This window comes from Calonectris borealis, chromosome 1 (genome assembly GCF_964195595.1).
Source record: "Calonectris borealis chromosome 1, bCalBor7.hap1.2, whole genome shotgun sequence".
NCBI classification, from domain to species: Eukaryota; Metazoa; Chordata; class Aves; order Procellariiformes; family Procellariidae; genus Calonectris; species Calonectris borealis.
This window is the reverse complement of record NC_134312.1, coordinates 152478079-152504367: the sequence shown is the minus strand read 5'-3', so window position 1 is coordinate 152504367 and position 26289 is coordinate 152478079. Positions and strand designations below refer to the sequence as shown.

At 42.2% G+C, this 26289-nt stretch overlaps 1 protein-coding gene across 3 annotated transcripts in view; it reads right to left on the bottom strand.

Annotated features, from left to right (window-relative positions):
• Positions 1-26023, bottom strand: part of RASA3 (RAS p21 protein activator 3) — a 135491-nt gene extending 109468 nt beyond the window's left edge. Inside the window, exon 1 of one of the 3 annotated variants that reach the window (XM_075136519.1) lies at positions 25782-26023. In XM_075136519.1, the coding sequence (XP_074992620.1) occupies positions 25782-25836 (55 nt within the window). In that variant the 5' untranslated portion in view covers positions 25837-26023. Of the gene's footprint in view, positions 1-23674; positions 23764-25781 lie in introns of those variants that run through there. The other 2 variants (XM_075136512.1, XM_075136528.1) reach the window with 2 other exon arrangements.
• Between the last annotated feature and the right edge of the window lie 266 nt (positions 26024-26289).

The following is a 26289-nucleotide window of genomic DNA, read 5'->3' as shown; positions in this document are numbered from 1 at the left end:
ACACTTTATTGTGGAAACAACACAAATTCAGGCATGAAAAAGGTACTGTAACAGCTGCAAAGCAACCTGGCAAAAAAAACGCTTCATGACAGAAATTACTGTGATAACAAAGACACCCTTCATGGGAAGCTGCCTGAGGTATACTGTACCAAAACAGAGGGGCAGAGAAACTCAAAGTGGTAAGAAGGTAGGCACATGGAACTGAAGCGCAGGATAACACAGACAGAAGCCCAAGAATAGTTCCCACCAAGGCATAAGTTCACCTCTACATACCCCAGCACTGTCACATCCCAAATAACCATGCCATAACCACCACCCTGCTGCCAGTTATAGATTTATGAGATCTGAAGAAAGACACTACCTTCCCAGAAGATGAACCATTTGTGAATATGAATGTTAAAAATCTTCAGCACAGGAAAGCATCTGTTCTGACTTTTGCACATCTTTTGAAATTCTTGATTAGTGGGGGCTTCTGCAAAAGAAACTACTTATTTCTTATCTCCAGCTCTAACGTGTTCTGAAATTAAAGTACTCTCATTGTAAATTCAGAAGTGAAGCAGTGGATACACCTGCAAGTGGGAAAACAAATCCAAGTTTGCTATTCAACCAAAGAAATTGCCTATAAAGATAAGCAAAAATATCACTCTTTAAAAGAAATATCTACTTAGGTAACAACATTCTGGGTCACTGTTATTTGCTTATTTCCCGAGAGTTGTCATAGTCATTAATCAGAGCTTGGCTCCTTTGAAAGCCAGATATAATAGAACAGGTTTCTGTAGTAATATGTTCTTAGCACATACAGGGTATTCCTCCAGAGAAAGACAACAAACACCATTTAATAGCATAAAATTGGTAGAAAAGCTCAAAGGCAAGTATTATAACTAATTTTTAATATTAACTGAATTACAAGTTAGTGTCTCTTACTTTCTTGAATTCCAACACACTCATTTCTGCTCCAAAGACAGAAAAGTTAAGAGGGGGTTTTTATGCACAGAGCAGCAATTTCCTCACCTGTTTCAGTAACACTGTAGTTTCACAGCCACTCCAGTCCACCACAAACCAGCTAACTGCTCGTTGCCAGTCTTCCCCCACATGGTGCAACCACACTGCTCGTGTGCTACACGAACGCCTTTTGCGGAACAGATCAGGTCAGGCCAGAACAGACCTTGTGCAGCCATTAGTTCTTCCACAAAAGAGGTTCCTAATGGACTCATGCTGCAGACACTTGCCTTGTCGCAAGAGATGGGGCAGCACTGAGAGCAAACAAGACAGAACATAAAGAGCTTGTGCAACCATGTGGTATTAGACATGCATTTCAAATCGGTATATGAGATGCATGCTCTTGAAAGAGATTTGAGGCTGCAGTCTCACAGTTACTTGGACTACAGGCTCACTTTTCCAAGGCTACTCTTACTACCATTGCTCTATAATGCCATCATCTAAAGATTCACCCAAAAGCAGCAAAGCTTCTGACAAAAAGAAGCCACTCTACTTACAAAAAGATCCAATTCAATCAGTGATCATTCTTTCTTCAATTCTATGCTCCCTGACCACCACTTAATGTCTTGCCAGTTAGTCTCCTCCACTCACTTTACTGTTGAGCCCTCTTACTTCGAATAACTATTCATCCAGCAAAGGTTTTCAGACCTAACAAGATATTTCCCTTTCATTTAGACAGATCGGCTTTCTTCACTGCTTTCTATGTAAAACAGTACTAAATCTTGTCCATTCTGCAATGCTTGAGTTCAAATAAATTGATTTAAACTTGTTTTTTCAAGGCGTTCTTTGACTTTCATTTGTCTACTTTCATTTATTCTTCCCTTTAACTCAGCTGAATCACCACTGTGATTGAAGCTTATATTGTACACCATCTCTTTCAGAAGGTCCCTCGCTCCTTACCAAAACGAAGTCTAAAATACAACCAAGAAACCTACAAGGTAATCATCCGCTGGCCACATCAAGTGCGTCCATACCCTACTCACTGTGAGTAACATTTATTCTCCATTTGATAATTAAATCTTTTCCCCAAAATAATATTTCCTCTAAGTTTCTTGGTGCACACATTGCACCTAATTCTGTACAAATGCATACTGTCAACTGAAGGGCTGTCTCGCTGGCTCTCCATCTCCAATGCTTTCCCTAAGCTAGCTATTGCCTCCGCTTGATCAGCAAACTGAAGTTTGGCATAGTGGGGCCATGAGTTAGTTTTTACATTATGTCACCAGGCTCAGTCAACTCCCCAGCTGCCTCCTAACCACTGCACTCAGAGGGCAAAAGCAGCAGAATGCAATCCCTCTACAAAACGACACACAGTTACACCAAGTGAAGCATGCCCCATTAACACAGATCTCTCCAGCTATATTCAAATCCAGCTACAGAGGAGACATACCAGAATCACTGCATTACCAAACAAACTCATTACAGTTCCTACCGTAAAACTGCATTTCCATTCCTAAATGGCGCATTTATTTACTCTGATACACATGCAAGCTGAAGGTAAGCAGACCTATTAGACTTTATTAAAAATACTGTCTTGAGATTATTCACAACAGCTGTTTCCTCTTCAAGCTAAAGGAAAACAGATGGCAACATAACAAGAGCTACATAATTTTTAAAAATTAACTCTAAAACATGACACTTGTACATGATTTCTTCCACTCATGCATCTCCAAATGGGATAGTAAAAAAAAAATTTATGCCAAATGTTATTTTGCTAGTAGAATATATAACAGCTTGACAGCATAATTAACATATTAAAAATAAGGGCAGAACAAAAAATAAATCAAATTGCACAGAAAAACTGCAGGTTGCGTAGTATCCTAGATCACAAAGCTGTTGCTGTAAATTCCCTACAAAACCACTCAGAACATAGTTTATCTCCTCTTCCAAACACCTATAAAGCCTGACAGCATCAAGATAGTGCAATTACAGGTGTGGAGAATAGGGGTATATTCTTTTTAATATTCATTAGCAACTTCAATCAAGATTCACAGGGGTGGAAAATAGCAAGAAAAATATTTAAAGTCATACTAATTATCCCTGTGAACATAATGAGGGGATTTTATTTGTGTTGGTCTGGGATCAACGCAGCCCATCAACTACATTTCGTGCACATTCCATACACTTAAGAGTAGAATTTAAGAAACTATAAAGATGTCACTATTACATTTTAAACATAGGTTGAGGGAGACCATGTATTGTTAAGCTACTGCATGTTGAAACAACTGTTTCAAAGTTTCCAAAAAAATCCTATCAAAACAGCAGTATTTTTGGACAGACAGCAATAAATACTCAATCGGTTGTTCCCTCTACAGGACCAATTTAGAACAGAAAGAAAAATTCTGGACAGAAATGAAAGCTATGCTTCTGACCACCTACTTTAAGCAAACACAAGGTTTAGTGAAAAGTTTATCTTTTTTTCTGATATACTTAAGGCTGAAATGTGGTATGCAGTAGACCCATGAACTACCAGCCCAGTTTTCAGGATCTACTAATGTCTATTAGACTCACATTTAGAGTAGTGAAGAAAACAATGCCACACTTCATTTTTCTGGTGACTCTTTCCTGGAAGTGACTACTCAGTTTGGTATACATTGAAGAACTTAAAACGTGCATCTTTTTTTCCAGGCAGAAGAATTTATTTATTTTAAAAACCAATGAAGTAGTCTCTGCCAATCCAAACATCTTTCCAAACCACACTGAAGATCCGCAGAGAAACACTCCCACTTTATTCTCTTACTCCTTTAACATGCCAGGTACAAGCCTCCACCACCTATTCTATCAACATTTCTAAATAACCAGAAATTAAATAACCAGAGCAGTTAGAGAGCAGCTTTACAGTGACAGCAAAATTGGTCCAAAAGAAAACTTAAATTGTATGTGTGTGTATCTATTCACACACACACCCCCCCCCCAATAAAAAAACCCAACCAAAAAACAAAGCACAAGCACACACATAAGCTGAGGCAGATGGCTAGCACATTTAGAAATAGAGATGGTCCTAAACTCACCTCTGGATAAACTCAACCATGTCATTGACAGCATAACCCAAGCTATGGTCCCTGTCATTCTTTCACCTATAACGTTTAATTGTAGTAATTTGTAACCAATGTGCCTCAAAACTACAGAGTTTGTGGTCAGTAAAGTATATATACACACTGAAATACTGTTCTCCATATATATATAGCATATAATAATATACTACACATATAATATCATAATTACCTGTATAATATATATTGCAAATAATTATGTAATTATAATATATTATATATATTTTATATTGTATACCCATATTGTATAGAGATGCATGAAAACCCTACACAACTTTCAAGCAACTTTTAACTTTGAAACTCTGTTCAGCTGACATTTGAAAAACTTTAATTTCATTTCTGACAGTACTTACTCTGATGGTTTTTGATACAGCTTTATCTGAGTGACAGAATAGAGGGTTTTTTCTTCTACAAGCATAATCAAGTATCATACAATGCTAATCTTTAACTAGATCATAAGTATATCTGAAGTGTCTGGAATAGCGAAACTGTTTGGAGCATTAAAAACCCAAGCAGTGAAGAGAACAATTACAGAAACAAAGATGTTTCCTTCCACACCATTTTGTCTTTCTGACCTCCATTCTAAGGGTAGAAGAAGGTTGGATTTTGCAACTTGACCACCACATTATTCAGCGTATTTGTGATCTCAAGCAAGACAGTGAAGTCTCAGACATGCTCATGCACTCTCTAGCTGTCACTGTATGAATCAACTTCCTCTATTTATGGAAAGTGGGTATTAAATTAATTCTTGCCTTGGCATTTATCATCTACAAGCTTCATTCTCAAATTCACGGGATATCCTCTGTCCAGCACAGGCTGCCATTCCAACTAAGTTGTGTAACTCCTGCTGGCATGGCTAACCAAACACATGTCTACATCGCGGAGAGAAAAAAAAACCACAAATCATTATTCTCTTGCAAACCATAAAACTCAAGTAAGTGGTGTTGAGACTGCCATTCCACATTATCAGACCACACCCAAAACTGTTTAAATGGTACCTCTTCCATTAGTTTGCTCCCTTTTGTAAAGGCAAAGTAGACGTAAACACATATATCCAAAATCTGTCTTGTAGATTAGAAGCCGTATTTCTAATCTTAAGCACAGACCCTGCCTTGTTTTCTTCAGGAATCGGAGGTAATAAATGCTGTCAGTCAAGCTTACATTCAAAAGGAAAGAGATGGGGCACTTTTACAGCTGGTAACTGCAAAATAACCTAAAATAAATCTGGCAAGGCATCCAATTACATCACTGAGCTTTAACCAGTTACAGTGTACTTGCAGGAAAGAGGACACCCATGTAACACCAAGCTTCCTTCCTCATCCCTTTGCTCCCCTGACAGATCCCCATTAAAAATGCTTTATGACAATCATCTATATCATGTGGGTTATCTAAAAAAAAGTTCTCTCAATTGTTATCATTAAGAGGTGCAAATTACCAACAGTTCACACCCAGCGGAAGATGTCTACTGAATAGATAGTACAGCACTGTTGTCTTCCCAGCAGGGAGGAAAAAGCCACTTAACCAGATAAGCACATCTTTTCAACTTCTCTCCACTTCCACCTCCTGGCTGTACCTTTCAGCTCAAAGGAGTACCTAATCTAACGTAGACAGTGCCAGAATCAACACTGCATTTAAGTAAAAGAGCTCACCTAAAACCCCAGTACTAACAGTAAAGCCACACTATAAAGGAACGTTCAATAACTTATTGTACACTTCTCACGAGCTCTCTCCGCTTCTTGGTTTAGGGAGATCCTCTACCACTTTCTTTACAGGACAGTTGTGAAAACCTTTCCTTCCGTCCACCCTGCAACTGCTGTCTCCTTACATCTTTGCTTAACTTGATTCCGTGTCATCTCCCTGCTCTTACACAAGCAAGATACCCTTAAACATACAGGAATGCTTGCTCTCCTGCAGCAAGGAATTACTAAACTCACACAGTGCAGACTTTATGTGCATTTTAAGTGAGAACAAAAATCTCTGAGCAATTTGTTTATGTAGAACAAGCCTCAGTTGCATTTAATAGTATTCTCTAGTATTTTCTAAAGTGAATCTTCCATGATACACATTCAGACTACAATTCAAAATATTTTGCATGAGTTATCATTCACCTTTCTGAAAAAAGATTAACAGTGATAACAACTTCTAGCTCTTTTAACCAGGTAGAATTAAAGAGGAAGATTGAGGCACCACGTCTATCTATAAAACACTGGACGTTACTCTCCCTTCTGCGGAAGCAGTACATTGCAAGTACTGCTGTTATGAGACACACCACCGTCTTTCAAAGCAGCAGGAAACTCGAATGCAAACAGAACCCTTTCATCTCAAGGCCAGGTCTGCAGGGAGAACCACTGGTTGGGCTCAGAAGGTAATTTTTACACAGCCCTTCTGCCTGTTGCAAAAACTCCTTCAATAAGAGCTCCCACAGAAATAGCACAGAGAAGTCAAAAATCCTTCTGGGGAAGGGGGGAAGAAAAGAGACAGGAAACAAAGGAACATTACGCTAATAGTTCTCTTCTGCTAATCCACAGAATAGGGCCGACATGATGTAAGGGCATGCTTGCCATAGCCTGGAGAGAAGAACACGCACCAGAAACTTCACAAAATCGGGCATGGTTTTCAAACCACAGAAAAAAGGAAGAAGAATAAATCACTAAAAAATGTCATACAATGAGAGCAAGACATTAGCCAAAATACATGGATGAATAAAGGGACAAAACACAGCTGCAAAAGGTTAAAGAGGCTTCCAGAGAATTTTTCTTTCCATCCCAACAGTCCAATTAGCAATCATTGTTACATACTGTAGCAATAGCTACCTAATACCTAGTGCCTCCCACACACTCCTCCTTATCAACAGAGCTGTGGAAATACTCGCCTTCCAATGTAAGTCACAGTGACTTCAAGAACCACAACGGGGGGGTTGGCTCCCCTAGCATACAGGATGCATTTTATTGCCACAGTTAGTGTTACAAAACGGGCAGCCCTATTTTCTGTTATTGCATCTGCACTTCCTCTTTTCACCCTTTAGGATTCCCACCATGGCTACCCCAGGATCAGGAACTGCAGAAGATTTTATGAGATAAAGGCTAGCCCAGACAAAATCTTACCAAAATGTCAGTGGTGCCAGGGCCCTGAGGACAACCTCTCCCCCACCCCTCAGGGGTCTGAATGCCTTGGCTCAAGGGCAGCCGTGACATGGTGCAGCTGTGTAAGCTCGATCAGGCTGCTAGGCAGAGAGTTGTGTGAGAGCACTGGAGGAAGCCTCACTGGGCAGCTTTTTCCACTTAGGAGTTGTATTCCAGCTCAGACACTTGCCCTTGGACCTTGCCAGAGCTATGTAGCAGGTTTGTCTGTGTCTTGCCTTACTGATCCTGACCCTGAACTGCTGACTTAATTTCCTGGTGTTACCTTGGACCTACCCATCACTAGAGACTTGTCTGGTGATCACCAGGCTCTTGGCTGACCTTGGTTAACATCATGGATCTGCTCTACTCTTCTTGTTTGGCTACCATAGGACCCTCCGCTTTTGTTGGCGAGATCACTGCCCTGCCTGCTTTGCTGTCACACTCAGCTTCCAGCTTGCCTTTCTTTACCAAGTAATCCACTTTGTGCTCCATGACAAGTGGAATAGAATGGCCTCACAGCTTAACAGAGCCACATGAAATTCATCTTTTGTTCATTCAGTTCTGCTCTAAATATTAGTAAAACACCCCCTTACACCAGCAGGGCACTGGGAGTTCTGTTACTAAGGTCACAAGGACCACTGGAGTATTTAAGTAATCATTGCTATCCAGAATAGGGCTACGCTTGTCAAGGCTAAGCAAAAGGTTGTATTTGAAACACAAGTGACCAGCAGCTCTTCAGGAAGGTAAGCAGCTAGAATACAAAACGGGATTTATTATTAAAGCTATAGCAGACTTCTCTCTTCATTCTTTAGACTCCAAGCAACTAGAACAGAAGTTGCAGTATATGTTGTACACTTGCACAAAACAATGCTTTTCACCAGGACTGGGACCTTTACACAATAGTGCAACGCTAAAAACTCCATTACTGTCAGCTTACAGAAAAGCAAAAACTGGTGTTAAATGCTGCAGAAGAACAGGAAGAGTCTGAACAAGCTCTGCTGGGGAGGGGCAAGGGGAGGAGGGTTACACAGGGGGAAGAAAAGGGAAAGCAACAATTTAGTACCAGTTTCTTAATAATAGCTTCCTCCTCAGTTTCTATTCTCCAGACCCAAATAGTCACTAAAACTGTTTTCTGCTAAACTCCTTCTACTCCCCTCAAGTGTTTCAGCTAAAACAGCTTAACATTGACGCAGGAGAAGTCAGCTTGTCCTGCAGATGTCAAAACTAAGTATTAGGCAGCCCTTGGCTTTAGAATAGGAATTTGAACAATTAAAGTCTCCCAAAATCCCAGAAAATAGAAATCAGAGTCTTTTCCGATCCTCGTGAGAGCTATTTGCTCTGGTGTTGCATTTCATTTCCCCAGCACTGGATATGCCAGGCAGGACTTTCACTGCAAGAGCCCTACCGTGTCCAGGAGGACGCAGAAGGCATTTGACTCAAAGTGCAGATTGACAAGAACAGGATCTTGAAAGGAAGGAAACAAGACTTGGCTAGGCAGAGAAACAGAATCCTGCTTGTCCTCCCCTGTCCCTTCCCCTAGCAGGGCTCTCTCACCACCCTGGGCACTGCTTAACCAAAGCCAGTCGATTCCATCTCTACACACAGCTGGGAGAGTTGCCTGTGAGGCACCTGGCCTGTATGTCTCAGCAGGTCAAGCCTTCCTCAGGGGGAAGGCACATCATGAATGAAGTAAGGAGGAAGAAAAAGGACAGCCACAGTGGAATAACAGTGGTTATATGCTATTTAGATCTCAGATCCTTGCTGCTTCTTCAAAATTGCCTTCCAGAAAAACCTAGAGTTAGACTCAAATTGGCACCATGACTGGTAGATACCATTTTCCTACCCTGTCCCCCACTTACAAGTCACCCCCTGCCTTGGAAAAGGCTGGAAGATAACTCAAAGAATTCCACTGTATGGTAAGGAACACAGTGGAAGAGCCCATCAACAATGCTAGAGCAGGTTTTGAACTGAACATATGTGCAGGAAGGCACGTATTCCACTATAAAAACAGAACACACAATAACTGCTCGTTACCGCCAATGGGTGGCCAAGTACCACCCATCCCATGGACTGAAAGTAGCACAGTGTTTCCCTTTTATAAGTAAGTATATATTCCTGTAGTGGCAGGAATTTTGTGCCCACAAAGGGATCAGATCAAGGTTACAATGGACAACCCTCATGATGGTAACCCTCAATTTCAAGTGTTTGACTCTGGAAGCTCACTGGTGTTGAGCGGATGCAGGGGTAGACAATACAAGCCTTCTAGACACTGGTTCCAGCTGCCAGGAACATGAATGAAGATATACGTCTGATACCGTAACGTCACAGTGAGACAAGTATCCAGGCTGTCTCACAGGCAGAACAGCAGCTACGCATTTCAGTGACTTTCCTAAATCGGGCTGTCTTTCAAATAATTAGTATAAAAACCTCATTTGTCATTAAGGTTAATTAGGCAATTAACGAACTGAAAAAAGTTACACCTGAGGAGACTGTAAAATGAACTAAGTGGGCCAGGTCAAACTTAATGTCTAGTGCCTTGAAGGTTTGGGGCTGAACCATCCAATCTGGATTATTACAAGAATACAAACCAACAGCAGTATGATTTCACTGTCTACGGCTAAGCCGTAACTGCTGATATGATTCTGAAGCCTGGGCATAACTAAGACCTTTTAGAGGCACACTAATACCTCAGAAGACTTATAGCAGCATCCTCTTGAGTTAGTTTTAAATTTACAAAAGCCTCAATCTCCTTCCCTTTCTCCCCCAGAAGCTATCAATCACAGCCCTACTACAGAATTCACATTACCCCCCATCAACAGCCAAGTAACTGCTCCACTCCTCAAAGAAATACTTAAGCATACTCTCGATAATAAGCTATTTTGGTCCAAGAATTTTACTTTAATGTCTGTTAAAAAAAAATTAGAATCCTGATTAAAATAAAGCCAACCCATAGACTCAAAATGATGATTTGAAGCTTTATTTTGTCGTCGCCTTCACCCTATGCTGGCCTATTCTAGTGTTAATCTCATGTTCTCCAAAGAAAGCTATCATTCAACAAATAGAAAGCACTGCAAAGCAAAAAAATCTAGCATTCACTGGTTGGGCTACAGCTTGTCCTTCCCACACCCTGCTCCCCCTGCAGCTATGAAGACTCAGCACTCCAGCACAGTTGGTTTCAGGTACACCATACGGGACAGAGAAGCAACAAACACCTTGTCAGGGGCTACTGGCCAACACGAACAGACTCGTTCTCCTCTTAAAGGATGTCTGCAGCAAGTGAGCTGCATGGACCCCACATGTGATTTTTTAGATGTGTTCACCATAAGACACTCTTTTCTCCCTGCCATGCCCAGCCTCATTCACTATACAAATTCTAACTTTAGGGAAAAACTATTCAGAGGGTAAGACACCAAAAACAGAAGTGTGCATCATGTGCAAAACAATGACACAAAGAAATATCAAAGAAATGCACATGACACCTGCATTAGATCAAAACGCTCCATTGTGCTTTGCTTCTGTCCAAGCCCAACCTGCCCTAAGACAAATATCCCCAATTCTGTCTCCCGCAGCTTGATACCGTAGAAGATACGTACACTGCAAAATACATTAGCATTTTCATCATGACACCAGAGACTACCAAATGCTTTACCTAGGATACAACAAAAGTACTGATACATCACCACCACTGCTTCCTCCAAAAGCACAAAGGGAACCAAATCCCCACACCTTTAAAGCACAACTACAAGGTGCTGCCTCGCGACTGACTCCATACCTCCGAAGGGAGCATGTGGAAGCTACTGTCCCCGTCTCACATGCTGGAGTTCTGGAGAGCAACAAGGGATCAGACCTAGCCCTGTACCCAGTATTTCTTCCAGGCAAGTCACCTCAAGCAGTGGGTTTTTTGGATCACCTAGTTAACCCCACGCAGTACAAGAGGAGTTTTGGTATACCTGCAGCCTGGCTCTAATTCACAGACATGTAAGCTCTTACTTGGTTCTAAGCCCTTCTTGGATAAGATATTCATGCATGACCCCATTTCATTCTGCCACTGTGCATGGTCTGTTAAGCCCAGTATTGCTCCTACGTGGTTCCCAATGCAGTGTACATGGTACTGCTGAAGTAGGGACCTCACCTTAGAAGCATTTCGTACTTCTGGTTACTGCCAAAATCAAACAGCCACCATACAAAAAAAGACATGAGTTTGACATGGTACAACTATACCTGAGTAAGATTTCATGGGACTAGGAAAAAAATACACTTTCAATTCCAGAGATTCACTTTGCACAAGAAAGTAAAGCCCATATTCAAGAGCATGAAGTACAAGTTACCCACAGGACTAGATTACCAATTCCCATTACAAGAAGCACTGCATCAGCATACCAAAAATTTGCAGGTGTTATCAGGAAACTCTAATAATGACAACATATACAACATTTCCCACTAGACTATTACAGAGATCAGTTACATTTAATACTGGAGCTGACTTAAAGTCGTTTAGTTAATATTTCTTTACTTTCAAACCCACAACTTTCTGGAACACTGTCACTGAAGCAGGTGTCAAAACACATTAATTATCAGGCTGTTAGAGCTTCACTTTTACTGAAGTTATTTTGCTCTATCGCAACATCCCAAATTCCCCCAGGCACTTTTTATTCCCTGTCAAAAACTTGTGCCTCACCACTCAAAACCAGACAGTTGGGAGTATTGGTCTGAATAAAAATTAGCTTTCTTTTTTTCTTCTCTCTCTCAGGCAATTTTGCTTACTAGGCCTAAAAAATAAAAAGCCACAGGGGAGTAGGGAGAGAATAAGTATACCACTTACACTACCCTTGAAATCTAGTTCCTTCCAACCCTAACATGCAACACTAATTTCCTGAAGTCCACTGCAGGCACCACCCCACAGAGTATAGAGGCTGGCTCTATACTTCACTATGAGAAGGAAGAAGCATAAACAGTTCCCCTAGCTTTAGTCAGCGGTGGATTTATGACTACTGACCACAACCTCCTTTCTCCATCATAGAATCATAGAATGGTTTGGGTTGGAAGGGACCTTAAAGATCACTTAGTTCCAACCCCCCTGCAATGGTCAGGGACACCTTTCACTAGACCAGGTTGAACAAAGCCCCATCCAGCCTGGCCTTGAACACCTCCAGGCTTGGGGCATCCACAGCTTCTCCAGGCAACCTGTTCCAGTGCCTCACCACCCCCATAGTGAAGAATTTCTTCCTTATACCTAATCTAAATCTACACTCTTTCAGCTTAAAGCCATTACCCCTTGTCCTATCGCTACATGCCCATATAAAAAGTCCCTCTCCAGCTTTCTTGTAGGCCCCCTTCAGGTACTGGAAGGCTGCTATAAGGTCTCCCCAGAGCCTTCTCTTCTCCAGGCTGAACAACCCCCACTCTCTCAGCCTGTCTTCACAGGAGAGGTGCTCCAGCCCTCTGATCATCTTCGTGGCCCTCCTCTGGACTCACTCCAACAGCTCCATGTCCTTCTTATGTTGGGGGTCCCAGAGCTGAACACAGTACTCCAGATGGGGCCTCATGAGAGCGGAGTAGAGGGGGAGAATCACCTCCCTCAACCTGCTGGCCACACTTCTTTTGATGCAGCCCAGGATACCACTGATCTGGGCTACAAGCGCACATTGCTGGGTCATATTGAGTTTCTCATCAACCAACACCCCCAAGTCCTTCTTCTCAAGGCTGCTCTCAATCCATTCTCCACCCAGCCTGTATTTGTGCTTGGGATTGCCCCGACCCAGGTGCAGGACCTTGCACTTGGCCTTGTTGAACTTCAAGAGGTTCGCATGGGCCCACTTCTCAAGCCTGTCAAGGTCCCTCTGGATGGCATTCCTTTCCTCCAGCGTGTCGATCACATCACGCAGCTTGGTGTTGCTGGGAAACTTGCTGAGGGTGCACTCAATCCTACTGTCCATGTCACCAACAAAGATGCTAAACAGCACCGGTCCCAATACCGACCCCTGAGGAACACCACCCATCACTGGTCTCCACTTGGACGTGGAGCTGTTGACCGCAACTCTTTGAGTGCGACCATCCAGCCAATTCATTATCTACCGAGTGGTCCATCTGTCAAATCATGTCTCCAATTTAGAGACAAGGATGTCATGCGGGACAGCGTCAAATGCTTTGCACACGTCCAGGTAGGTGATGTCAGTTGCTTTTCCCTTATCCAGCAACACTATAACCCTGTCATAGAAGACCACCAAATTTGTCAGGGACGATTTGCCCTTAGTGAAGCTGTGCTGGCTGTCACCAATCACCTCCTTATTTTCCATGTGCCTTAGCATAGTTTCCAGGAGGATCTGCTCCATGATTTTCCCAGGCACAGAGGTGAGACTGACTGGCCTGTAGTTCCCCAGGTCTTCCTTTTTTTCCCTTTTCCTTCATTTTTTCCTTTTTTTAAAAATGGGGGTTATGTTTCTCCTTTTCCAGTCAGTGGGAACTTCATGGGACTGCCACAACTTCTCAAATACGATGGATAGTGGCTTAGCGCCTTCATCTGCCAGTTCTCTCATGACCCATGGATGCATCTCATCAGGTCCCATGGACTTGCGCACCTTCAGGTTCCTTAGATGGTCTCGAACTTGATCTCCTCCTACAGTGGGTGGTTCTTCATTCCCCCAGTACCCGCCTTTGCCTTCTGCGACTTGGGCCTTGTGGCCTGAGCATTAGTCAGTGAAGACTGAAGCAAAAAAGTCACTGAAAAGTCGTTCATCTCTGAAGCACTAATACTCTAAGCCTATTCTGCAGCAACTACCCGGAGCTCCTGTCTTAAAGCATTGTACGCTATTAGTGGGAACTCTGGTGTTTGCACTGGTCAAGCGGAATCACTCAAGGGCTGCTGGCTGACAGTATGCAGCAAGTTAACTACATGGATCTACAATCTACAAACACAGGGTAAGACTAATATTTACAGAAATAAGAGTGGTGTTGGTCAACTCCTGCCTTACATTTGGGGCAAGAGATGGTAACAGAGCACAAATGCGGTTCTTCAGGTATCTTAACAACTTGACATTTGAATATTATGCAACCTCAGCCAAGGTCCCAAACATCAAATACAAAACGCGACTCCAAATTTCCAAAGGGGAACAGATCAGAAAACATTTGCAAAAATAGCTGATGGGTCCCTTCTGCTTATCTACTGGGGAATACTTTACACAAAAGTCAGAACTTAACCATTATGTTCATGGAGGCAAAATGCAACTCCCCCTGATCTCAGGAAGTGAACTAGGTGAGAGTTAATGTCCCAGTGCTGCAGGGAAACATGGTCTGAAGGAGATCTCTAGGACCAGACTTGGTCTAGGCTACTCAGAATTTGCATAGATCAAGACAAGGACCTTACTGACAGTCAATGCAGGGCACAAAACTTATGGAAGCACAGCTCCTCTCTGACTTGAGCAGAGCAGGTGCAAGTTTTCTAGGATCTTTACTGCCTCCCTGAAACAGAGCACAATACAACCTTGAAGTAACAATAACCACCTACAGAGCAAAGTAACTTTGGTTTTACCCAATTCTCAGCCACACTGAGCAGTACTGTTACTTTTATATAACTGCAGAGGACCCGAGAACCTTTAAAAAAAAGAAAATAAAAAGAGGTGTGCTATCTTATACTGCACCCACATGATCTGCTGAAAGACAAATTTCAGACAACTGCTGAGTTTCACAGTTCTGCCACTACTTTTGCGTACCTTGTGGGAAAGAAGTAGCACTTCCCCTGGGTTCCTTATAATGCATGGAATAAATATAATGTGCAACTACGCATATGTACAATCCTTTTAATGTAATCAATTACACAGCTTCTGTTAAGAACATCTGAAAAAAAAAGTCAAAAGAAGGTAAGCAACTGGAGCCAGCAGATCTGAAAATCTGACCTGTAGAGGACTGACAGGTCTCACAGCGCTAGCATTCGTTGCTTCTCTCTGCTAAATTGCATTAAAAGAGGCAGCTAAAAATAAGATAAATATTTCCCTAATATTCCCTAAATATTTCTCCATGAGAGCAAATGCTGCCATTTCAGAGATATTCCACAATTCAAAAATGGAAGGGAAAACAGCTAGTGCATTTATAACGAGAAGAAACAATGCTTATAATGCAAGCCTCATCTTAATAGCAGGTGTTTTGTGAAGAAGCTTTTGAACATGTATCGTACCACTACGGATCTTTCATGACTACAGAGAGCATGTAGAGAGCAAAGCTATGATCTCAGAAACAGCACTCACAGTTGGCAAATGACAACAACAGAGGAGCCAACCACTGGACTATGAAGAACTTCCATTTGTTCTGGAACACTTGGGCCAGCCACTCAGATACATAAGTATTCATAAAAGCACAATTTTTCAGATGTTTTGTTCTTAGAACAAAACACAGTCTTGCGAAAAATATGAGCAATTCCGTTAGACCAGTGCATCCCCTCTCTTTTTAGTGACTATTAGGGATCTGCAACAGTGCAATCCCAACCGGTAAATCTAACTCAAACATTGCTGGTTTGGAGGGGATGGATGGATTGGTTTTGTTTTAGACGCACACAACTCTCACATTGTCATACTGTCAGAGATCAATTTTCCAAGGTTGTGTTCACGTGTTCTGTAGCAGTCACCAGCTTTTCAAACCAGAATCTAAAAGCAACTGTAAGATGTCACACCCTGTGTCTCCTGGAAAATAGATCTCATTTTCCGTTACAAACTGGTGATTGTTCCTGGGCAGAGGGAGGAGGGGGAGAGAGAGGGAGACTAAGAAAGGGAGCTTTTATACCATCTACCAGATTTTTCTTCTCTTTCTACCACCCTCCTTCCTACAATTCTACAAGCTGAATGACCGCCAGAAAAATCAACGATACTATTTTTCATTGAAATATCAAAACAAAAGATCTGAGAAGGTTCATGATACAGTTCAATTACACTGTTAAACACAAGGAACATATAACCACCTTTAAGAACTCACTAAATGCTTTAAAACACACATCTTCGAAGAAGATACTAAGAGAAACAGCTTTCAGAATGCCACACTGTAGTACTGAATGGAACAGGAAATGAGGAACAAAGAAAGGAATTTCATAGATTCCAGATGTACTCTAACACCAGCTGGGAAATACAAGCAAGAATCAACTAAAGCCTTGTAAAAGGCTACCACTAACTGTTTTCTTCTAGAGTTCTTGAACAAAAGTGAGTAGCTGTAAACAATTTGTAAATAGAAATATTTTTAGAAGAAATTGGAAACAGTAGCAAAAATAAACTTCTTCCCCTCTCTCCTATTTTTAAGGAGCCATCAGTGCATCTGTTTTTTGGAGTTGCTTTTCTAAATATAAGATCTCTATATAAGCAGCCATAACAGAAGCACAACTGTAAATAAAGTATTTCAGATCGTCAGTTTTTCAATACTTGGAATATTAAAGCTGAATGAAACTTGAAAGCAAGGAAAATCAAAAACAGTAAAGTTGATTTATACTACATGCCTTCTGTGTAACTGGAATTGAATGGGAATTTAAATTTGTAAATTGCTAAAAAAACAAGTTATCAGTCACTCAAAAACTTTGCTCCTACTTTGCTCCTAATAAATTAAAAAGTTAACCACTCTTGGTTAAAACCCCTGGAAACAGAACTCCTTCACAAGTTCAAATACCCTTCTGTTCCCTATGTAACTCAACGTCTCACGTTCCTTTTCTGAAACACAAACTCAGGCCTTTCAACACAAACTTCTTTCAAACAGATTTTGAAATCTCTGAGTAACAAGTACAGTAAGAAACAGAAAAGTGTATTTCCTCCTAAGGTCACTGTAAAAGACGAAAAGAAAGCTTAAGCATGCATCTTATGGAACACAGACCTGCAATAATAGAAAATTCCCCCTCCTCCCATTATTGCAGAAATAGGTGTTCTTCCCAACTTCAAGGCTTTTCATGAATTTGTTGCACGTGGCAAAATTGAGACACTTCATCTCACATTCGTCCACCTACTACCAGCATATAAAAATAAAGTACATTAATATTTATGCAAATTAAACATTGCATCAAATGCTACCTGTTCAAATCTACCAGTCATTCATAAATAAGTGAAACACTGTCCCTCTTACTATCATATCATACTAATGCGTTTTAGTTAATGGCAATGCAGTCACACATTTACACACCCCAGCAGGTAGGGAACAGTAAGATTCAGCTGTTGGGCTAATGAAGGGATCTTCATTGTGCTCCAGCACTCGCCGAGAGATAATAACAAGCAAACGCACGAGTCTCTAGTCAGGTAGAAAAAAGATAAAGACTTCTGAGGTCTGCAATGAAAACTGAAGAGCAGAACTCTTAATCAACCTCAGAAGTCAGGCAAGTCAGACCAGGCTGTAAGTCTTCAAAATTTTTGTTCTTTCCCCAACAGACCACAAAAATACAGATACACCACACTTTTTTCCCTTTCAGGCAGAAAAGGGGAAAAAAACCTCAAAGCCCTCAAACTTCCCACTGAATCTTTAAAGTGTTTTACACTTGGCAATGATCCATGAATAATTTCAAGAAATGAAAATAGGAAAAAAATATTCCAGTTCTTCATAATCTTGAAACTTCACATCTCATTTTGCAAAACTTTCACCCAGAAAGTCTTCTATAGGAGGAAAACAACATGTGAAGTTTCAGGGAAGTTGCTTTCCCTTGGTAGAGGTTAGGATGGGAGAGGAAGGAAGTTAGATTTGTTTTGGTTTTATTCCAAAACAAAGCTTTTAGCTGGATCCTAAATTCAGTCACCAGTCCACTATGCTGAAGAAATCAAGCAGGCACTGCTAAAGAACAGATACTTTGTAAGGTTTAATAAATGTTACTAAAATCAGAAGGTAAGAGAGCTATTCAGAATGTGCAAGTCTATGATCAGCTTTTCAGTTTAATAAAATACAACCTGTTATTAATTCCAAGCATATCTCAAGCTTCTCCTTGATTTAACCACAAAATAGATAAACCTCTGGTACTAGGTTTAAAAACACAACATTAAGACATACTAGTGCATTAATATATGCCTTAGGTGACTTGCTCCCCAGACGCATTAATAGTCCATTGACACACACAAACATTAATTTTTCTTCTACATATTTGGCTGAACATTTGTCGGTCTGAAATCATTGTGAGTAATATAACTGTCTGATATTTACATCTTTTATAGTATTCAGCAAAGACTACAACCCTCTGTCTTTATTCTAGGCTTCTTACTCTCATACAGGGAAACTGTAAGATTTATTCTCCAAACACACCAGTTTGCAGAGGGTTTTCTCACAAGTGAATCGTCACAACATGAGAAGTATTAAGTACTCCTTAACAACCCCAAGTGGATTTTGCCTCATCCTTTCCCTCACCCCCTCCAAGAGCAAAATTGCTACATGAGCTACTAAAAGACTTAATTTGGCTCTCACAGAAGTGTAACTATTGGCTTCAACAGAATTATTCACAATTTACACTCCTGTAATGGAGATCAGTCAGTGCTTCATCAGTCAGAGACTAAGAAAGGGTAGAGGGAATACCTGAAGGTCCATTTGCAGTCTATAGTGTTTATCTGCTCTAAGAATTTTAACCTAATGTATACTATCAAAGGTATTTTAGAAGGTTTTTTTAAATTGTATTTTCTAATCTTCTTGTAGACAACACCCTTCAGTGTTTGCATGAGAAAGTCTTCCTTAAATGGGAGCATCAGTGCAACAAATGGCTTCATATGAAAACAGTGTGTTTGACAGCATATCTGCATAAGTAGAAATCTTGCTGTGATGCAAAGAAATGGGAGAGGGGGTTCTGTTTAAGCATAAACATCATAATCAACATAAGGTGCCTCAGCTTTAGAAGACAAGTGTATAATGGAGAAGGAGGGCAGCGTGTGTGAGTATTGATCAATTAATAACAACCAAACATCTAAACTTTCACAAGCAGCTAAGGCTCCTGAACTGAGTGTGAGATGCAAGTAGTTCTCAGGTGAAAGGTCAGAAATATAGATATATTAGTTTGTCAGATTATCCTCTCGGTGGTCTCACTGGAGTTTTAACATTTGTTCTCCAGAGCAGCTGACCGAGCCGGTATATATCGGAACTAACAAATACAACATCATCAAGAAAACATGTACTATGGAAGGGGAGCGGACTGAAGAGTGTACAAAGATTCAAGCAGTCTCATGACACTGCCAGTATACAGAGATGAAAGCAGAGGATGCACCTGCTGTCCCCTCCATCTGATTTCCCACACATGCACACTCCCAGTCAAGCTCCTGATACTTATCCATAGACAGTTCTAACGTTCACTTGAGTGCACAGATTCAGCTCACTAAAATAGAAGAAAACTAAACCTAACAAGAAAAATAAGTTGCATTCTTTGGGCCTGCTTTGCAAATTGAACTGGATTTTTTTTGTTAGCAGAGGAGCGTCAGTCAACAGGAGGTGTGTTTGGGGTGGCAGGTGCGAAGAGTGTTTCATAGCTGGGAGCAGGATGAGTAGGGAAGGGGAAAAGCAAGACCTGCCTTTTCAGCAGCAACAAGCTACTAACTTGGGTTAGCACATTATGAAGCCATGCCTTGGACTACACCTATGGAAAGAGAATCACAAAACGACGTGTGAAACATGGAGGAGAACAGCATCAGGCAGAACAGAGACATAAGAACACAGGAAGAGAAGCGAATATTGGGATCTACCTAACCCAGTAATTTCAGAAATAGAAATTTGTTTTCAATCAATAATAGTAAAATAAAAATTTAAAAAAAAAAAAAAATCACAAAAAAAAAAACCATCGACCAATCTGAAGAATAATTCAATGCAATGAAAAGTTTTCAAAAGCATTTTCTGGAAAAACTGCGAAGCTAAGACATCCAGCACTTACATAATGTCCTCATGTGAGAGTATTTGGTACTTTGACCAGGAGATAATCACCTCAATGAGAAGATAGGAAAACACTATTAGTTCTCATGAGAGAGATTAGAGAACACTTTTTCAAATGTACTAATTCCAAAAGAGGACAAAAAAAGTAGAAAGTTTGCTTCCTGACATCAGAGGCTCTGAGCAGATCTGCTGAATAGTTTCACTACTGTGAATTTACCTCTATGCATTCTAAAAGCCAAGTCATATTGGCTTCCACTCTCACATATGAATCATTTTTTACTTAAAAGAAAGATAAGTTATGGATAATATGATGTCAAGCTGGCAGCCCCAAACACAAGCATCTTCCATTTCTTCAAAATTAAGTTCACTGAAGCGTTTTCCACTGCTACCTTTGTTTCCTCCTCTCACTTGCAGAAACTATGCTTTGGCCTCTACTTTTGCTCCAGCCACGGCTGTTCCTGGCAGTCCATGAACAGTCACAGCACTCCTCCTGTAGAAATAGCAGCTCTTTTCTATTCAGCACACTGAATGCAAGTCAGTCAGAACACAGCAACCACCAAATTTAGCAGAGTTTGAAATACTGAACCAGCGGTGAAAAATCTGCATAATCTATTCTGCACCCTCCACAGCCTGTCAGACTCAGGCCTTAAATAGCATTGCAGTCAATCAATAACAACATAAGTTGCCACTTTATTTTACCTACGCAACATCAGTTTAAGCTGTACTTGTTAATTTTTTAACGTGCAGAAATGATCTCGAGAAGTCTTGAACATTTTCAGGGCGAGATGCAAATAACTCTTTTTCCCTTCCTTTACTTGTTGGTCCACTAACTTTGAAACACTAGAAAAGTCACTGTTATCTTTATAAGAAACATTTTACATTTCCTAAATAATTACTTTCTATTATATATATCTATATATAGATAGGTACCTGGGAAAAATTATCTCATTCTAAAAATATCTATTCAACAACCTTATGCCCCATTTAAATGGGAATAAATCCTTTTACAGTATTATGCAGTGAGCATTTTTAGTCGTACTTACTTCTACAAGTAACCACTTAAGACAAGGCACTAAATCCCAACAGACAACATTAAAAGGGACATCTTCTCAAGGCAAAATGGATTTCCCTGATCAACCTTAGGATTATTAGGCTTAAGGGAGGCCCTAAGTTTGTCAGAGACAAGATAGTTCCTTCTTAACCTTACAGAAATGCAGAGAGGCATCTCTCAAACATTTATTCCGTATCAAGTTTAACGGTGGAAGGGCAGTAAATACCTTCTCTTGGCAATCGACCTGCTTAAACACTAGTATACTAGCACTTAGGCAAATACCCTGCCTGACTTCACCTAAGACTCTCAGTTTCCCAAAGAAAAGTTCAATTGCTTTCGCAATGTCTTAAACTACATAGCTCTGTATGAATTAGTAAAGAAGGCACAGCAAAATTAAGAGTCAGAGAGACAGCACAGTCTACAGACCAACAATCCTCATCTAGTCAACTGGACCGTCACAATGTAAATGAGGCTTCTGAGTTCTCAGAAAATGGTGGGTTTACCCTTTGAACGGGATAAGCTGTGAGTGGAGCACCAACCCACATGAGATAGTAGCCAGCCTTTATCACAAAAATTTCACAACTTCATGCTTTTGATCACATTTAGTGCTAAGGAGAGACTATGCTGTCAGAAGTCCCACATTTTAGACTATGACTTCAACACCTGTAACCGCAAAAGATCAATCCCTGGCCCTTTCTAAGGATGATAAAAGAGCTTTAGAAGTTTATGAATGCCTTAAATTGTGACAAGCCCTCACAATGTATGAGTGGACCATTATGATCTCCGAGGTCAACAAAACGATGCGCAAAGGGTCCTCCTCATTATATTGGTGCCCCTGGCAGCCTCTTGATGTGCAGTATCCTCTGGTCTAATTATTATTCCAAAACTGTGGAACAGTTTAACCTTTATGACAAGCCCAGCTACAGCTAGAAAAATACATTTTTAGACCCGAGCCTCATACTTCTTGATACAAGAGTACTAGATTTCAGGGACATGGAAAGCTTGTTACTTTACAGTGAGAATTCACAAATGAGCCATTTCTTTAGAATTTTCAAGTGTAAATAATTTCACAAAGTAAAATCTGGCAGAAAGTTCTCTCCTAACCAGTATACAGTCCTCCACAGGAGAAATGATGAATATGAGCTTTTATTTTTTCAACTGGAAGTTTAATAGTTGATGCCATTTAAGGAGGGAAAAAAGTAGCACTTAAGTACAGTATATTTATTAAATATTATTAACAGTACAACACAAGTCATGTTGTCAAGCAGAAGGACTCTCTTTGTAGGTTTTCCAGCCAATCATCAGCCATAGAGCCTTATGTTGTTTCCTTTCAGGTTTTGAAACACTGACTCATGGAAATATCAGCACTGCACACTTCCTCAAAGTGGCAATCTTATAGGAAGTGTTTGTTTAGTCTTACATGACACATTGTTTTGTTTATGTATAAGGGATTCTGGTAAAAATAATTTTCAATTAAGGAAAAAAGACAAGAGGAGAACAGTTTCAGTTATGGGAAGCCAAAATAAATCCATTTCAAATAGACATCTGAACAGTGCATTCATTAGCACAGATACTACTTTTTTGTTTTTACTGTATCTTACTTCCTTGCAACGGCCATGAGCAGAAGTAGCCAGGAATTGAGTTCTTTCAATTCAACAAACCACAAAAAAAACCCAGAAATTGGACAAGAGGTACCAGAGTAACAATTCCTCTTAACACTGCTATCCACAATGACAGAGTTCATATCGTTGCTCCACAACTTCAGTATCTCAATGAGTCATTTTTTGGAAGTGGCACATCATTGGCAGTGCAACTGAATGAGGGAAACACAGGTTCCTAAGAAGCTCAAGGGTTCACATTTTCAATAGATGAAACAGATGGCTCAAGCCAAATCCAAACATGACTGGAGGCAACACTACTCAGAATGGGGAAGCATTTAGGAGATCTGGGATATAATTACTCACGTAGCTAAATACAGCTGATTCTGTGCAACCCATCAGACTCAAAAGAGCAAGTTACACCAGCAGTAGAAAATGCCTTCATTTACCTACAGCTTCTTGGAAATACAGGACAAGACCCAGCCATAGCAATACATTACATTAGGGCATTCAAACATCTCTAGGCTCCAGATGTTATGCACGGCCTGAAGCCCCCAAACTGCATCAGCCTCTCTCTTAAGAAAGGCACGCCACCATGGGTGCCCCACACTGATTTCACAGTGTGTTTGCACTGGTTCTTCAAAGCATCAGTCCTACATTTCATGAGATTTACACCGAGGCACACTTGTATATGAGTGCCCCCATTCGCGATTTGCCAGCAAAGGTGCTACAGAGAAGGAAACATTTTAGCAGATCAAGCACAGAATATCTGCAAGTCAGAGATCAATCAGAGCTTCACCACAAAACAACCTCCCAAAGAATAGAACTGACCACTTCTAGAGCATGATAAGTCAAAGCAAATCAAGACGGGAAATGACTTATCCCTTTGTCCTCAAATAAGTCACCCCTTAACCCATAAAAAATTCAAAGCCTCCTGACACTAGAGAAGAGGGAAACCTACAAGACACTAGCGAATGGAAACTGCCAAAAGACAAACAAACTTACTCTTGGGAATAGCTGACAAAAGTAGTGTCCCTCCAATGTTCACTGTCTCCTTTCGAATCCACTCACAGGTGTTATTTTGCAGGGAGTCTACAAGCCTCCATATACAACTTCTTCAAGATCAGGATTGCTTTACAAGGCCTGTTAGATTAGAAATACTCCCTCAAGCCATCAGAGCAATCCTGCCACTTCTATTTTTCTGACAAATTTCACAAAAGATTGTCAGCTAGAGAAAGGTATTTAACTTTCGAAAACAAATCCCAGAAACTCGTGCTCCTGCCTCAAAAGCTGATGAATATGCCTTCAGATACTTTCTAGTGAACAGAAGGAAAGAGCTCTCTTTTATGCGTACTTATTATCGCCCTCTGCTGTATTAGCGTAGAAAGCCTGGGTGCAACGGTGCTCCAGAAAGTGCCTGGCATGATTCTTGCAGTTCACTGATTAAAGACCTTCTGCTTAGAAGGCAGAAGTGAAGCACCGGTGTACCAGTGATGCACCCAGTTCTTCCTCTTTACTATCCACGCTAAAAGGCAGCAGGAATCCTTACTGCAATACTGCACATTAATCAAACACTTAGCTCTGATGAGGACTCCGATAACTGAAGTCACCAGTAGCATTAACTTCAGTCCATGATTTAATGAGATTAATCTCCAATCTTTTGCTGCTGTTATTATCTTCGATCTCTTCTACCACTCAAAGATTCCCACAATCTAGTGACATCAACCATTTAGGTATGACAACATCACTGCTTTCTTCTCAAAAAAACCAAACCAAAACAAACCCAAAAAACCCCACCCAAGAGTCATCATCCTATATGTGAGATGTGTTCTTACTCCTTTCACTAAAAGTCACCAACCTGCAATAGCACCACTTGTATGGTATCTGAATTTCTCCCTTGCGAAGAGACTTTCTTTTTTTTCTCTCTTCTTTGAAAAGAGCAAGAAAACAAGTCTCTGACTTCATAGTCCTACTGAATATATTTTCTGGATGTATAAAAGAACACAGAATCAATACATAATTTTTAGTTTATGTCATAAAATTTTACTTCTTAAAGTCTGCTATCACTAAACTACCTGCTAACAATTAATAAGGAAACGATCCTAGCAATGGTCCCTTTGAAATTCTAAGGCCATTATCCATTAATGAGATTTCCTATGCAAACTCAAGTTGCAGTTTTATCTAACATGACAATTGGTGGTTGCAAATTTGCTTTTACATGCACGGATATGCAAGAGGAGATTTTTCAAGAGCGTTAATAGGAAGCTACAAGCCCAACTCCCTTAGTACCCACCACTGCGAGTCCGGCACTAAACTTTTCCAATTCCCCCCAGGCTCCCCGCCACCATGCCCCATCGAAGCGAGGCAAACCGCTCCCTCCGCATACGGGTTTGATTCTGTTACGGAAACGAGGGATTTCCCTCCCAGCCGGCACACTCAGAACTCTACCAGGGAGAGTTTAATCTGCACGCTGACATCTGTCGCTTACTTTCTAATAATGTGGTTTGGAACCCGATCAACAGCTAGAAGAAAAGTGCATCTCCAAACGCGAGTCGTAGGAAGCCGTGAAGCAGCAGCAGCAGCCTCAGCCCGCCCCGTTCACCAAGGCAAGGGGCTGAGGCACCGGCTCCTTCCTACAGCCGCTTTTTGGCCGGTTTTGCACCGGCTTTGCCACTGACACACGGTGACCGCCTTCAAACTTTTAGCGCATAGCTTAGCAACGAAAAGGAAAGAAAATCGCGAAATGTGCCTAATATTCTCTGCTGCCCGGACTCCCGCTGGCACTGCTCCCCAGCCGGACGCGCACCGCGCTGCCGGCCTGTCACCGCGGCACCCGGCCGCCTCACAGGCACCGGCCGGCCGCCCCTCACGGCGCCGCTCCCCACCGGCCCCACACCGCCGGCCTGAGCCGTCGCGGAGCCCCGCCGGGTCGCGGGCACCGCCCGCCCCGCCGCCCGCAACCGCTCCCCCGGCGGGACGCGGCGCGCAGGGTAGCGCAAAGGAGCGGCCGGCGCCGGGTGCCTCGCCGCACCGGCGCTGCCCAGCGCCCGGCGCGGCCCGCTCCAGCGGGGGTCCCCGCCCGCTGCCAGCCGCCGCCACCCCGCGCCCTCACCGATTTTAATCCTGACGCTCTGGAAAACCCGCAGCCCCTCTTCCTCCACCGCCATGGTGGTGGTGGTGCCGCCGCCGCGCCTGGCGCTCAGCAGTGCTCGAGCCCCGCCGCCACGGAGACGCACGGGCCGGGCCGGGGAGAGGAGGAGGCAGGCGAGCTGCTCCGCCGCGACGGGAAGGAGGGCGAGCGGACGGCTCTGACCGCGCCGCGACCGGGCTGCCGCCAGCGAGCGAGCAGCCAAGCGGAGCGGAGCCTAGCGCCCGCCTCCCGGCCCTCACGCTGGCAGCTCCCGCCCGCGCCCCCTCATTGGCCAGCGGGGCACCCGGCCGCGGCGCTCATTGGGCCGCTGCCTGCCAGGGATGGGAGGGGGAGGGGGGTGCCGGTGGAGGGTGGGGGGGTGTTGCGGTGCCTTGCAACAGCTGGAGCGCGGCGCGCGCCGGCCGGCCGCCCAGCTGCGGAGCGCGCGCGCCGCGCCTCGGCCGCCCCCTCAGCCGCCGCGGGGCTGCCG